At 43.6% G+C, this 14,855-nt stretch overlaps 2 protein-coding genes and 1 long non-coding RNA gene across 3 annotated transcripts in view; 2 read left to right on the plus strand and 1 right to left on the minus strand.

The window, feature by feature from the left end:
* Positions 1-14,855, plus strand: part of LOC309702113 — a 226,520-nt gene that overhangs the window by 186,626 nt on the left and 25,039 nt on the right. The gene's annotated exons all lie outside the window — the stretch shown is intronic.
* The window catches only part of LOC309702088 (uncharacterized protein), a gene marked incomplete at its 3' end in the record, with an annotated part of 19,809 nt that continues 5,208 nt past the window's right edge, over positions 255-14,855 (plus strand). Inside the window, exon 1 of the mRNA XM_082526507.1 lies at positions 255-474. The remainder of the gene's footprint in view (positions 475-14,855) is intronic.
* On the minus strand, positions 1,380-3,836 carry LOC309698195 (zinc finger MYM-type protein 1-like; the record flags this gene model as incomplete). Its single annotated transcript, XM_082520496.1, has 2 exons — positions 3,526-3,836; positions 1,380-3,391 (listed from the first exon to the last, which is right to left on the minus strand). Exon 2 carries the CDS (start codon positions 3,228-3,230, stop codon positions 1,380-1,382), a length of 1,851 nt encoding a protein of 616 aa, XP_082376622.1. The 5' UTR covers positions 3,231-3,391; positions 3,526-3,836.

The following is a 14,855-nucleotide window of genomic DNA, read 5'->3' on the forward strand; positions in this document are numbered from 1 at the left end:
ATGCATAGAAATCCCACAGTGGAAATATTATTATCATCATTTCCAAGAGTGTAATAATTTTAATTGGAATGAAAAGAAAAGCAGAAGATCGATACCAAAATATGCAGTATCGCACATCACTACCCACAATGCATTGCGGCCTGCCGTCAATCCCGAAGCGCGCTAATTTTGAAATTACACACCACGTGATTACGTTGTGCAGCTGAGTCACGTGACCGCACAGCAACAAATCGCTGCAGATCTGGGTAAAGGGGGCGGAGCAAAGTGTATGCGCTGGAGAGGACTCGAGCAGAGAGAGCTGCTTTTTCGTGAAACGGGAGTAAAGTAGTAAACCTACAGGATCATATACAACTACCTACTTTTCAATCGATATCTGCACCGCTGTCTCTTGGATTGTAGCTGGATCTGTTAACTGTGTTTGGAAAGGCTTCTAGCTTAATCACAGAGTTCTCTTGTTTGTGGGCTCATCTAAAGGTAAGCACGGAGCTAACTTTGATGTGGTTTTAGTTTATGTTTTTCTCTGGTGAGAATAATAGATTGCTTACTATACATTGACGTCAGGGAGACTGTAGAGTTTGTGATTGCTTGCAATATTATAATATGGCGGTTGCTAGGAGGTAAGAATACATATAGCAAAAATAATCTTGGAATATGAACAAAAGGATGGAGTGCAGGGGAGGAGAACAACCAACCCCCACCCCAGGACATGAAGCCACGGGTACAAGCCTGGGGGAGGGCAATCAGCCTTTAGTGGACAATTATGTTATGAAAAATGACATATTAACTACTACAAAACACTGACCTTTGTGGGAATGCTTGGAGCAGACTAACATGTGAGCTGGAGTGTTCTGCGACGTTATATTTGTCTTCGAATGGTGTGAAATGTGAAAGCCTGCATGCTATAGTTTGCCCTAGTGCAGGCCCGGCCCTAACCAATCTGGCGCCCTAGGCAAGATTTTAGGTGGCGCCCCCCTACATCGGCAGTATAGTGTATGTACTCACAAGAAACCGAATAGCTTTGTCTTTGACCTTTTTTTTTTTACTTAAAGAAAGCAAATTCACAATCAGAATAATTAACAAGATAAAAAAATATATGAATAAATAAATGAATACAAAAAATGAATATATGAAATACAATAAATTTTACATACATAAACACAATAAAACGTGTCAACAAGTTGGATAAAATAAATCAAAAATACAATATAAATAAGGCACTGCACAAAACAAGATATTAAATAAACCAGTATGACTTTAACAACTATATTACAAAAAAGGGGATCCTACAGAGTTCTCTAGTTGTGCTTTTTAATACTGCATTAACTAGAATGACTTACAAATTACTGTACACCACCCCCTCATCAACCTCACATGACCTGCTACAGCCTTACTCTCCTAGTCTTTCTTGCAGCAAAGTCATCTACAACATCATCATATGACAACTGATTTGAGACCACATGATTTATGCTTATGATGGAAAGTCCACTGAGACATTCTTGCATCATAGTATATCTCAGGTAGGTTTTAATGAGTTTGAGCTTAGAGAAGCTTCTTTCAGCAGCAGCCACTGTAACAGGAAGAGTGGCAAAGATTCTCAGAGCAACCCACATGTTGGGGTAAATTTCTGCCAGCTTCTTCTCATGCAGGAAGGTCAAGAGTTCCATGTTTGTCATGTTCTTTGATGGCAATGGTGGGAAATTCTGCATTTCCATTGCAAGTTCTGTGCCATTAATGTCCGGCTGGCTGTCATGGGTCAGAGTAGTACTCAGTGTTTGGCACTGCTGTAGCAGCTCTTCTTTTTGTAAGTTGTGGAAATTGAGGAGTACTCCAAACTTGTCATTCACCTCTCCAAGGTTCTGAAATCTCTCATCAAGTGAAGAGATGGCTGTATCCACTACCACATTAAAAAATGTGGTTTCCATTTTTTTAAGTGCATCTTGTATGGGCTCATCTGGAGACTCATAACCGAAGTGCCTTTTGGTGGTTCTCAATTGCTTTTGTTTGAGTTCAGCCTCCACATTCATTTCTTCACACATCTCCTTTGCCGTTGTCTGTGCATCAGAAAATCCAGTGTTTCTGTAGCTGGTGAGGGAATCTTTGGTTTTCTTCAGCAAGTCGACAGCCACATCTAGCTGCATGGAGGGCGACTGCATGAGTTTACTCACATACTGGATCTTGCTGAGAATGTCATACCAGATGGCTGTACAAATGCAAAAACGATAGGATCCAATCTCCTCAGCCAAAGACTGGGCTTCAACTCTGACCACAGGGTCTGTAGCTGTTTCCCTCACCTCCAGAAGAGCCTCTCTGACTTGCCGAGCCTGATATCTGACTTCCTCAATGCTTTTTATCCTGCTTTCCCATCTGGTCTCAGCCCATGATTTCAAGGTGGTTTTCACATGTTTCAAGAGAACACCCCACCTATGGGTGGAGGCTGAGAAGAGCTTGAATAATTTTGCTAAATGCCCAAAGTAGCCAAGGGCATCTGGTGAGCTTTTTGCAGCATCAGCTACTACCAGATTTAAAGTGTGGGCACCACATGGGACCAAAAAAGCTCTTGAGTTTAGCTGAAGCAACCTTGCCTGAACACCTTTATTTTTTCCCTTCATGTTGGCCCCATTGTCATAGGACTGTCCTCTGCAGTCTTCAAAAGGAATGTTAAGCTCCTCTATCCGTTTTAGCATGAGAGTTGACAAATGATCTCCTGTTGATTCCTCTGCAACAAGAAAGCCCAGGAAATGCTCTTTAACTTGTGGTATGCCTTCTTGTGACACTATCCTGACTATGACAGAGAGCTGTTCCTTATGACTCGGATCAGGTGTGCAATCTAAAATGATGGAGAAATACTTTGATGTTTTGATATCTTCCACAATGCGTTTTATTATTCTTGAACTGATGGTGTCAATCAGTTCATTTTGGATTGTTTTTCCCAGATAATGTATGTGACTGCCAGCTCCACTTTCTACTCTACTGACATGCTGCTTCATCACTGGATCAAATTTGGCCATAAGCTCCACTTCTTTCAGAAAATTGCCATTGTCTGGTTTATTTAATGTGTCTGTGGACCCCCTGAAAGCCATGTTTCTTTCAGCTAAGGACTGAATTATTGCCACCAAACGATGTAGAACTTCACGCCACCTTTTTCTCTCAGCCTCAGCAAGTGCCATCTCTTGTTTATCTATTGTGAGTCCTTTCGCAAAACAGACCTCCAAGTCCTTCCATGTTGCCATGTGAGCATTATGCTCCTGGCTATCCTCATGGATAGGGATGGGTATCGTTTAGGTTTTATCCGATACCGGTGCCAAACCGGTACTTTTGAAACGGTGCCGGTGCTTAAATGGTGCTCAAACCGGTGCTTAAAGAATGGAGAACACAAAATTGGTCCAAAAACCTCTCATGTTCAGCTGTTTTTTGTAAAAAGATAACAATGTTAGCCTTTTCTGCAGCTATGGGGCATATATGGTATCACTCTTGGCTGGAAGCAGTGCTTAAACAATGGAAAAAACACAAACTTTGTCCAAAAACCTCTCATGTTTAGCTGTTTTCCACTTTTTCTTTGGTCATTTTAGCCTTTTTGGCAAGGGTGAAGGGAGTATCTGCCATCAAACAAGAGGACAGCCGCATGTAACTACGACGGTGTTTGCTAGTTCACCTTACATGCATTAATGTAATAACGTGGTTAGCCTACTCAAAGTAAATTACACACGAACAACATTAAACTACTCACGCAGAGAAGAACGGCTGCTGCTGCCGTCATCATTTCTGCTACACTGGCAGGGCTAGGGGCCAGGACTGTCCTCTTCGGGTTTTTGGGGGATATTACTCCGGGTCCGATAACTGGCAACCCACCCGTAGTAGATGTGCACGGTGTGAGGTCTCGCAGCAAGCTATCAAGTACGGCGCATTTCTCGGCTTTAAAAAAACCCGCTATGCATCGCCAGGTGTTTCATCGGATTTGTTTACCTCCTTTGACAGTATCACAGTATCAGCTTAAAGCACTTGTTGCAGGCTGCTGAGTTTGCATATTTTGCTGTGAAGTACAGCCAGACTTTTGACCGCTTTGTCTTGGGCATTTTTAATCTGTAGCTCTGCTCTAAAAGAACGTACATACCTGGCCCCGCCTACTATCCTCGGAAACGTAAAATGATTGGCTAGAATCTAAAGTGTATCACAGCTCAGGAAAAAAAAGCACCGAAATGTGCGCTGCTTTTCGGTCTGGTTACTACTAGAGATGGCACGATACCACTTTTTTATGTCCGATACCGATATCATAAATTTGGATATCTGCCGATACCGATATGAATCCGATATAATGTTTTTTAATCAACAAAACTGTTTTTTAAAATATCTTGCTGCATTTTGCAAGTCTGCAAGTTCATACTCAAGTTTAAAACAACAACTACACTAAAGCTATTCTGTTATACCTGTATACAAAAAAAATATTTCATAGTTCAGCAATACTGATCAATCTAATAAACTTAAACCTACACCATCCTCACTATTCTGGTATTTTAAAGAGTACTTAGCGTAAATATTAAGCAACCTAACTAATAGGGTTCCAACTCCCAGCAACAACAAAAATAAATAAATAAAAAATAGGGAACCACCCCTCACACTCCACCTTATGATGCTTAATCGACGTAATCAACCTTAATTTGATGAAGTGTGAAAAAAATGCACAGAAATCAATTATTTTTCAAGAAATATTAAATAGATTCAACATCTTTCTTCAACAAAATTGCAGACTGCACAGATGGTACCTTCCCAAAGTAAAAAGTACTATAGCTTACTAGGGTATATATATTAGACTTAATAGTCACTATATACAGTAATTGACTTCTATTCATTTTACATCAAATTAAAACTTTGGGTGTCAGATAATTATTTATTAAAAGCTCGACATTTTAAATGAGAATAAGAAAGAAAAGTATGTCTTTGTGCCCCCTTTTCCCTGTTCATGCCCTATCGGCCCCCCTGGCTAAACTTTGCTAGATCCGCCCCTGCACAGTTACCAGCGTCAGCTACGTAGAAAAAGATCCTCGAGTAGAAAGTAATATTAAATAAATTCTAACAACAGCTTATCAAGCTTAAACGTGCTGCTGTTGTTCAGCCACTGGTTTCCTCTTTCTGGTGCAAAGTGGGCCAAAAGCAAACTAGAGACACGGACTCGCGACAGAAAAGCCGATCAGCTGATCGTTAAGCAGTTTCACGATTGAAGTAGCAGCCGGAGAGAGAGAGGCAGTCGCTTGTTAAGATTAACGCAGGAATGCTTTACAAACATTCAGAGATGGACTTACACACTTGCTTTACTTCTCTCGGGATAACTTTGTCGGAGATGAAATGCCGGGTTGCTAGCGAAGCTCCACATGCTATCCAGACCACCGACAGGTCCCGCATGCCACAGCCGCTCTATCACGTGACCACACTGCTCCGCCGTGCTAACGTTCTGAGGTGAGTTACGGCGTGTTGCAAGTTTTGTGAGGTGCTTTCGTGATATTTAATGGATCGGATTACATTTTTTATTTTTCTCCGATATCCGATCCAGTAATTTAGGTCGGTATCGGACCGATACCGATACGTAATATCGGATCGGTCCATCTCTAGTTACTACCGTACCGGACACCGGTACCCATCCCTACTCATGGACCTTGAGCAAGTGGCTTGCATTTTTCCAGTCCTTCAGACCTTCCCTACTCAGTTTGTAATCTCTCTTGGAAAACATTTTGCAGCAGAAGCAGTGCAAGCTATCCTCTTTTTTCGAATACATAAGCCAGGTTCTTCTCACCTTTTCCCCATTGATTAAGAGTCTGTTAAAATAATCATGCTGACACCTTCGCCCGTCTTTCTGTTTCGGGAATGTGAAGTCACTATCAATTACAAATGGACCTCTGTGAACTAACTCTGTTCGTACCTTTTCAGTTAAAGCAGAAGGCCAGTCAGCAGGGTCTATTGGTGCAGCAGGAAGACCGCTTGATGCTGCTGCATCACTGCTCGGTTGTGCTGCTGAGGTGGAGGCAACAGGAACACCGCTTGATGCTGCTGCATCATGGCTGGGTTGTGCTGCTGATGCTGCAAAACTGGTGGGTTGTGCTGCTGAGGTGGAGGCAACAGGAAGACCGCTTGATGCTGCTGCATCATGGCTGGGTTGTGCTGCTGATGCTGCATCACTGGTGGGTTGTGCTGCTGAAGTGGAGGCAGCAGCGGTAGATGTGGTAGATGGCCCAGGGGTGGGATTTAGAAACTTCAACAGTGCATCTGAAGAGAGGAGTATGTGACACCACTGAGTATTAAAGTCTAATAATAAAAACATATGATTCCAGGAATAAAATGAAATGATATAATATAAATGAAAAACCAAAGAGATATATGTATGATGTTAACTGATATGCAAATTAGATTAGATTCAATTTATTGCCATCATTACAGTAAAATGCTGAATAGCAGAATGCAAAGTAACAGTATAATATCATATGAGAATGTTATGTTATGATTATCTTTGACCGAATCACAGCAGTGCTCATATTAAAAAACAGCATTCCCTCTCATGTGATATTGCTTAATTAACATTAATGATGTGCACTTTAACAACTAGACTTACAACTATAATATATACAGGGGTGGAAAAGTGACTATTACCTGCAGGGTAAACGTTAGCTAACCAGAAGGCAATAACAATGTAAACAAAAAAACACCTGCTTAAAAGATGAATACAAATGAGGAATGGTGGGAAAGGTGGGAGTACTGTAATTACTTAACGTTACATTATTATTTTCCATAACAATTTAGCCCCCTCCACAATATTAACTGACGTTAAAACAGTTAACTAGCTATTTATTGATTAGCAATTAGCGAATCATGTAACATTAGCTTAATGCTAAAAATTTAGGTTACTATCACATTCAGACAAATAATTTCATGTAGGCTAACGTTACCTACCTCTGTCTTTTTCTTGTTTCTCCTCCTCTTCTTTTCTCTTTTTTTTTCTTCCCTGGGCACCTGACAGTTTTGGCCTTTTTGACATCTTGTGTTGATTTTTTGATGTGGTGACGTCCAAAAGGAACCATGATACGGGAAGGGAGGGGGCGCACCGTGCGGGGAGGGGGCGGGGGGGGGGGGGGGGGGGGCGTGTAATGTTGTAACAAATAGCTCCATGCCCTCCTGGGTTTTAATTGCACCTTAGAACACACATGCATCAACACTACAATGAGCGGGTGGAGGGAGGTTTGGAGTCTTCTCTCACCCCCGTTCTCTGCGGCCTGCTAGAGCGGGGGGGCTAGGAGGAGTTGGCCGTCCGACTGCGGTCTGGGGTGTGGGGCCTCCCTGCTGCTGCGGAGTCGGGGCGGTCTGCCTCTCCCCACCGCAGGGAAAAGGGTAACACCACCTGGGTCTGGGTGCAATCCCCCCCTCCAGGGGCAAGGGTACCTAGACCCGGTTCGTAGAGTACGCTTGGGGAGTGTGATCGTGTGTACAGCGTCTCTTTATGTCTGTCTCCACGTCGGTTGAGTGTGGAGTAAGTGCATATGAGAGCATGAAGGTGGGAATGGATGTTTGTGTCTGTGTGTGCCTGTATGTCTGTGTCTATATGTCAGGTTGGGTATCAGTCGCCACCTCTCTGGGGACATCTCAGGCCCTCCAAGGTTTGGAGGCCTATCTCCACCCACCACAACTTCCCCTGCCGGTGGCGGACTCCCTCAGGTGTCGGTGCGTTGGTGGTTCTTTGTGTCTGGGGGTGGGCGTCCGGGTACACACCGGCTCACTCCTTGGCGGCCGCTTATTGGGGCTCGCTCGGGCCACTTCGGAGGTGGGGTGCCCCCGGCCTCTCGGCCTGGTGTTTATCAGCGGCTTGTACATGCATGTACATGCAGTGCTGCCGTCTTCCGTTTCAGTCAGTTATTACGCTCTTTAATCCTACTACGTATCTCTGCGTCTTTCGGGCTTTTACAAAGCTTCAAAAAAAGAAAAAAATATATATTTTAGGGGTGCAACGATACACAAAATTCACAATTCGGTTCGATATTTTTTCGATAGAAAAAAATGTTCATGCCTTTTTAATTTGTCATTTATTAAAATTATAAATATATATTTTAACTCAAAAGTACAGTTTTTAAATTTAATGTTGCCGAAACAACAAAGTAATAAAAAAATAAATCTATCTGATCGAGAAATCACTCATCTTTGGAAAAGAGAGTTTATTACAGAGAAATGTCTCTTTCCAAAATAAAAGCTATACTATACGTTTCTTCTGGGCTATACTCTCAGCAGCATATTAAACATATCAGGTCCCCATAAGGAGAATCATGTGCTAATGACTCGGGTAAAGTTTGTAGTAGGGCTGGGCGATATGACCCAAAATTCATATCTCGATATTTTTTAGCTGGATGGCGATATAAGATATATATCTCGATATATTTTTTTAAAGCCATAAAGTAAGAACAAAAAGAGAGTTCTTAGTCAAAGCTGTGTCCCAGATGTCACACAGGCACTTTTATTAACATAGAGCAGATGTACATAAAATTTACTCAAAACTAAATTATGAGCATTTATTAAATAATAATGCTCCATAAATAAAAGAAAACAATGTTGTTTTTGTGCATAACAAAAAGCTCACAATTGTGCAGTCAAAATGTAAACTAAAAGACGCTGAGCACAATAACAAAGACAGATTTCACAGCTGCTCTGTTCCCAACTTGTACTGCGTGACTGACAGCCTGGAGTTTGAAATCCGCTTCGCAACCACGTCTCTTAACTAGAGATGGCACGATACCACTTTTTTATGTCCGATACCGATACCGATATCATAAATTTGGATATCTGCCGATACCGATATGAATCCGATATAGTGTTTTTTAATCAACAAAACTGTTTTTTAAAATATCTTGCTGCATTTTGCAAGTCTGCAAGTTCATACTCAAGTTTAAAACAACAACTACACTAAAGCTATTCTGTTATACCTGTATACAAAAAAAATATTTCATAGTTCAGCAATACTGATCAATCTAATAAACTTAGACCTACACCATCCTCCCTATTCTGGTATTTTAAAGAGTACTTAGCGTAAATATTAAGCAACCTAACTAATAGGGTTCCAACTCCCAGCAACAACAAAAATAAATAAATAAAAAATAGGGAACCACCCCTCACGCGCCACCTCATGATGCTTAATCGACGTAATCAACCTTAATTTGATGCAGTGTGAAAAAAAATGCACAGAAATCAATTATTTTTCAAGAAATATTAAATAGATTCAACATCTTTCTTCAACAAAATTGCAGACTGCACAGATGGTACCTTCCCAAAGGAAAAAGTACTATAGCTTACTAGGGTATATATATTAGACTTAATAGTCACTATATACAGTAATTGACTTCTATTCATTTTACATCAAATTAAAACTTTGTGTGTCAGATAATTATTTATTAAAAGCTAGACATTTTAAATGAGAATAAGAAAGAAAAGTATGTCTTTGTGCCCCCACGGGGCGATCGTGGCTCAAGAGTTGGGAGTTCGCCTTGTAATCGGAAGGTTGCCGGTTCGAGCCCCGGCTTGGACAGTCTTGGTTGTTGTGTCCTTGGGCAAGACACTTCACCCGTTGCCTACTGGTGGTGGTCAGAGGGCCCGGTGGCGCCAGTGTCCGGCAGCCTCGCCTCTGTCAGTGCGCCCCAGGGTGGCTGTGGCTACAATGTAGCTTGCCATCACCAGTGTGTGAATGTGTGTGAATGGGTGGATGACTGGATATGTAAAGCGCTTTGGGGTCCTTAGGGACTAGTAAAGCGCTATATAAATACAGGCCATTTACCATTTACCTTTTCCCAGTTAATGCCCTATTGGCCCCCCTGGCTAAACTTTGCTAGATCCGCCCCTGCACAGTTACCAGCGTCAGCTACGTAGAAAAAGATCCTGGTGTAGAAAGTAATATTAAATAAATTCTAACAACAGCTTATCAAGCTTAAACGTGCTGCTGTTGTTCAGCCGCTGGTTTCCTCTTTCTGGTGCAAAGTGGGCCAAAAACAAAGACGAACTCGCGACAGAAAAGCCGATCAGCTGATCATTTAAGCAGTTTCACAATTGAAGTAGCAGCCGGAGAGCGAGAGGCAGTCGCTCGTTAAGATTAACGCAGGAATGCTTTACAAACATTCAGAGATGGACTTACACACTTGCTTTACTTCTCTCGGGATAACTTTGTCGGAGATGAAATGCCGGGTTGCTAGCGAAGCTCCACATGCTATCCAGACCACCGACAGGTCCCGCATGCCACAGCCGCTCTATCACGTGACCACACTGCTCCGCCGTGCTAACGTTCTGAGGTGAGTTACGGCGTGTTGCAAGTTTTGTGAGGTGCTTTCGTGATATTTAATGGATCGGATTACATTTTTTATTTTTCTCCGATATCCGATCCAGTAATTTAGGTCAGTATCGGACCGATACCGATACGTAATATCGGATCGGTCCATCTCTAGTTACTACCGTACCGGACACCGGTACCCATCCCTACTCATGGACCTTGAGCAAGTGGCTTGCATTTTTCCAGTCCTTCAGACCTTCCCTACTCAGTTTGTAATCTCTCTTGGAAAACACTTGCAAACGCGCGTATGCACAAAATGCAACACAAAAACTCACGCGCGTGGTTTTATTCGCGTGTCAAACGCGCCAGACGCGCTACACTGACGCGAGTTTCACGCGTTTTGGCATTTTCGCGGGACCCGCAATCGCGTGTCATCGCACCTTTCCATTGACTTTACATGTAAACCTGACGCTCTATTCGCGTCCATCGCGTTCGGTGTGAACACACCGCAAGTCATACAGAACAGATATCAGAGCCTTAAACAGGCTGACTTCTGCTAAATGGGTCAAACTGGGCAGAAAGTAAACAAACACATAACATCCTTATAGAATATGATGTAACACTATAGATCAACTTAGCTCAGAATATATAAAGCATATAAACAATTACAGCAATATGATGCAACAAACACAGCAGTGCTACTAATCCAAAATACTCAAAGCTTCATAGAACTGAAACAAACATTTATTTTTAGCTCCATTCTGCTGCTGATACATACTTTAGGTTTCTGAATATTAAACTTGTTGCTGCCTTTCATAGTGTGTAACTTGAAGGCCCTGAGTACTTTCTCCCACACTGAAAACACTGGGATGATAACATTATTTGAACATTACCTAATAAGACTGATTTAGGACAGACAGTTATGTTAAACTTTCCTAGCAATCCTTCACAAACAGGGAACAGTCTGTCTATTCTCTCCATCTGTCAGCTGCTGCTGGCTCTTCCTCCTCCTCTTCCTCACACACTGCTGAGTTTGTCCTGGTGGATCATCAGGGGTGCAAAGCCTCACACATGATGTGCAGCAGTGGGTCCCTCAGTCTGTCCTCACTCTGGACACTTGCAGTTGTCACGCATGGAAATCAAATGTGTGATAAGCTGCAGGATTCAAACACAAGTGTAACTTATAAATACATGTTCATACTTTTATTCCACAATCGGAGAGAAAGAAACAGAGAGAGAGAGTGCAGGACAGACAGACAGGTGACAGTCTCAGGTGTATACACTGCTACAAAACAGCACCAGAGAAGGAGGATTTAGTGTTTGTGTTATTACGAAACAAGAAGAGTTCCCAGATGGTACAGTGGACACATGTGTGACTCCTGTGATTAAAGCATCTTTCTTTCAGCTTAACGAGTGAACCGTCAGCTCGTTCAAACAAACGTTAAAGTCCGTTTGGCTCAACACCACCAAGCAGAGGCAGCAATATAACATAGCTAACATTAACTGTAGAATATACAGTGGGGCAAAAAAGTATTTAGTCAGCCACCGATTGTGCAAGTTCCCCCACTTAAAATGATGACAGAGGTCAGTAATTTGCACCAGAGGTACACTTCAACTGTGAGAGACAGAATGTGAAAAAAAAATCCATGAATTCACATGGTAGGATTTGTAAAGAATTTATTCGTAAATCAGGGTGGCAAATAAGTATTTGGTCACCTCAAACATGGAAAATCTCTGGCTCCCACAGACCTGTAACGTCTTCTGTAAGACGCTTTTCTGTCCCCCACTCGTTACCTGTATGAATGGCACCTGTTCGAACTCATCATCTGTATAAAAGACACCTGTCCACAGCCTCAAACAGTCAGACTCCAAACTCCGCCATGGCCAAGACCAAAGAGCTCTCGAAGGACACCAGGAACAGGATTGTAGACCTGCACCAGACTGGGAAGAGTGAATCTACAATAGGCAAGCAGCTTGGTGTGAAAAAATCAACTGTGGGAGCAATCATCAGAAAATGGAAGACATACAAGACCACTGATAATCTCCCACGATCTGGGGCTCCACGCAAGATCTCATCCCATGGGGTCAAAATGATCATGAGAACGGTGAGCAAAGATCCCAGAACCACACGGGGGACCTGGTGAATGACCTGCAGAGAGCTGGGACCAAAGTAACAAAGGTCACCATCAGTAACACACTAAAACGGCAGGGAATCAAATCCCGCAGTGCCAGACGTGTTCCGCTGCTGAAGCCAGTGCATGTCCAGGCCCGTCTGAAGTTTGCCAGAGAGCACATGGATGATACAGCAGAGGATTGGGAGAATGTCATGTGGTCAGATGAAACCAAAGTAGAACTTTTTGGTATAAACTCAACTCGTCGTGTTGGGAGGACGAAGAATACCGAGTTGCATCCCAAGAACACCATACCTACTGTGAAGCATGGGGGTGGAAACATCATGCTATGGGGCTGTTTTTCTGCCAAGGGGACAGGACGACTGATCCGTGTTAAGGACAGAATGAATGGGGCCATGTATCGTGAGATTTTGAGCCAAAACCTCCTTCCATCAGTGAGAACTTTGAAGATGAAACGAGGCTGGGTCTTCCAACATGACAATGATCCAAAACACACCGCCCGGGCAACAAAGGAGTGGCTCTGTAAGAAGCATTTGAAAGTCCTGGAGTGGCCTAGCCAGTCTCCAGACTGTGTGTGTATGTATATATATATATATATATATATATATTATACATACATACATACATACATACATACATACATACGTATGCATGTATGTATGCATGCTACTGGAACAAGAAGGCATCGGTGGGCAAGAGACGAAAACAGGGCATTGTTGGAATGCTACTACGCAAGTAACCCTGGCGGAAGGGGCTACATGAATAGGATGAGGGACCTATGGATTCTTCGATACCCAACATCCACAATGACGGCGAAACAACTAGTAGCTCAGTGTTCCAACATTCGAAAGAAGGGACTGCCCTCACAGCTAGAGATTGACGAGGTACAACACAAATGCTACGGCAAGGAGGAGTCAGGACGCCAGGTCAGGGGGAAGATATCATCACCCGAGATTGGGTACATAGCCCCAAGTGCGATAGGAGAAGGATCGTTGAGTGCGAGAGGAACTGACCTGAAAAATAGGATCATGGCCAAGCTTGAAACCTGGATCCCCCGTAGCCGGTTACCAAGATTACGTGAAGTACCCTCAGAAGGTCTGCTAGATGATGTTAATGCAGCACTACGGGCAATACCTACAACCACGATTACCGACACTAACAAGCTCATCTACAATACGGCAACAGTGATCAGTGAGATGCTTGGCTACAAGTTGAACAGCGACAAGGGGCAGTACCCTCCATGGAGAAGGAGGCTAGAGGGCAAGATCAAAGTAGCACGGAGGGAGGTTAGCCAACTAACGGAGTTGCAGAAAGGTGCGACAAATAAGGTGCCTAAGAAATACAGCAAGCTGTCCATACCTGAGGCCTTGGAAACTGCCAAGCAAAGACTCACAGCCTTGGCCAGCCGCTTGAGGAAGTACACCAGAGAGATAGAAGGCAGGAGAATAAACCAGCTGTTCTCCACAGAACCAGCAAAGGTGTACTCTCAGTGGCAAGGGAACAATAAGAGAACAGCACCACCAAGGCTGGAGACGGAGCAATACTGGAAGAGCATATGGGAGAAGGATGCAACCCATAACGGCAATGCTCAGTGGCTAGAGGATCTGAGGGCAGACCACAGCGACCTCCCTGAACAGGGTCCAGTAACCATCACAGTGGCAGATATCCAAGAAAGGGTCTCCAGTATGAAGAGTTGGACAGCACCAGGGCCCGACATGGTTCACGCCTACTGGCTGAAGAAGCTGACTGCACTCCACGAGCGTCTGGCAGCACAAATGAACCAGCTGCTAGTTAACGAGAGACACCCGGAATGGCTAACTGAAGGCCGGACGGTCCTGATCCCCAAGGACCCCAAGAAGGGACCGGTCCCCTCCAACTACCGACCAATAACCTGCCTCAGTACTACATGGAAGCTCCTGTCAGGCATCATATCGGCTAAGATGAACAGGCACATGGGTCAATACATGAGCGGGACACAGAAAGGAATTGGCAAGAATACCAGAGGCGCAAAACACCAGCTACTGGTAGACAGAACAATCAGCCGAGACTGCAAGACCAGACTGACCAACCTGTGCACTGCCTGGATTGATTACAAGAAGGCCTATGACTCAATGCCCCACAGCTGGATACTGGAATGCCTAGAATTGTACAAGATCAATGGGACCCTAAGAGCCTTCATCAGGAACTCAATGGGGATGTGGCGTACAACACTAGAGGCCAACTCCAAGCCCATAGCACAAGTTACCATCAAGTGCGGGATCTACCAAGGAGATGCTCTGTCCCCACTGCTGTTCTGCATAGGCCTGAACCCCCTCAGTGAGATCATTAACAAGACTGGCTACGGATACCGACTACGGAACGGAGCAGTTGTCAGCCACCTCCTGTACATGGATGACATCAAGCTGTATGCCAAGATCCACACTACCAGGCTATACAGCAAT

Source organism: Aulonocara stuartgranti (assembly GCF_965226115.1).
Source record: "Aulonocara stuartgranti genome assembly, chromosome: 3".
Classification (NCBI taxonomy): Eukaryota; Metazoa; Chordata; class Actinopteri; order Cichliformes; family Cichlidae; genus Aulonocara; species Aulonocara stuartgranti.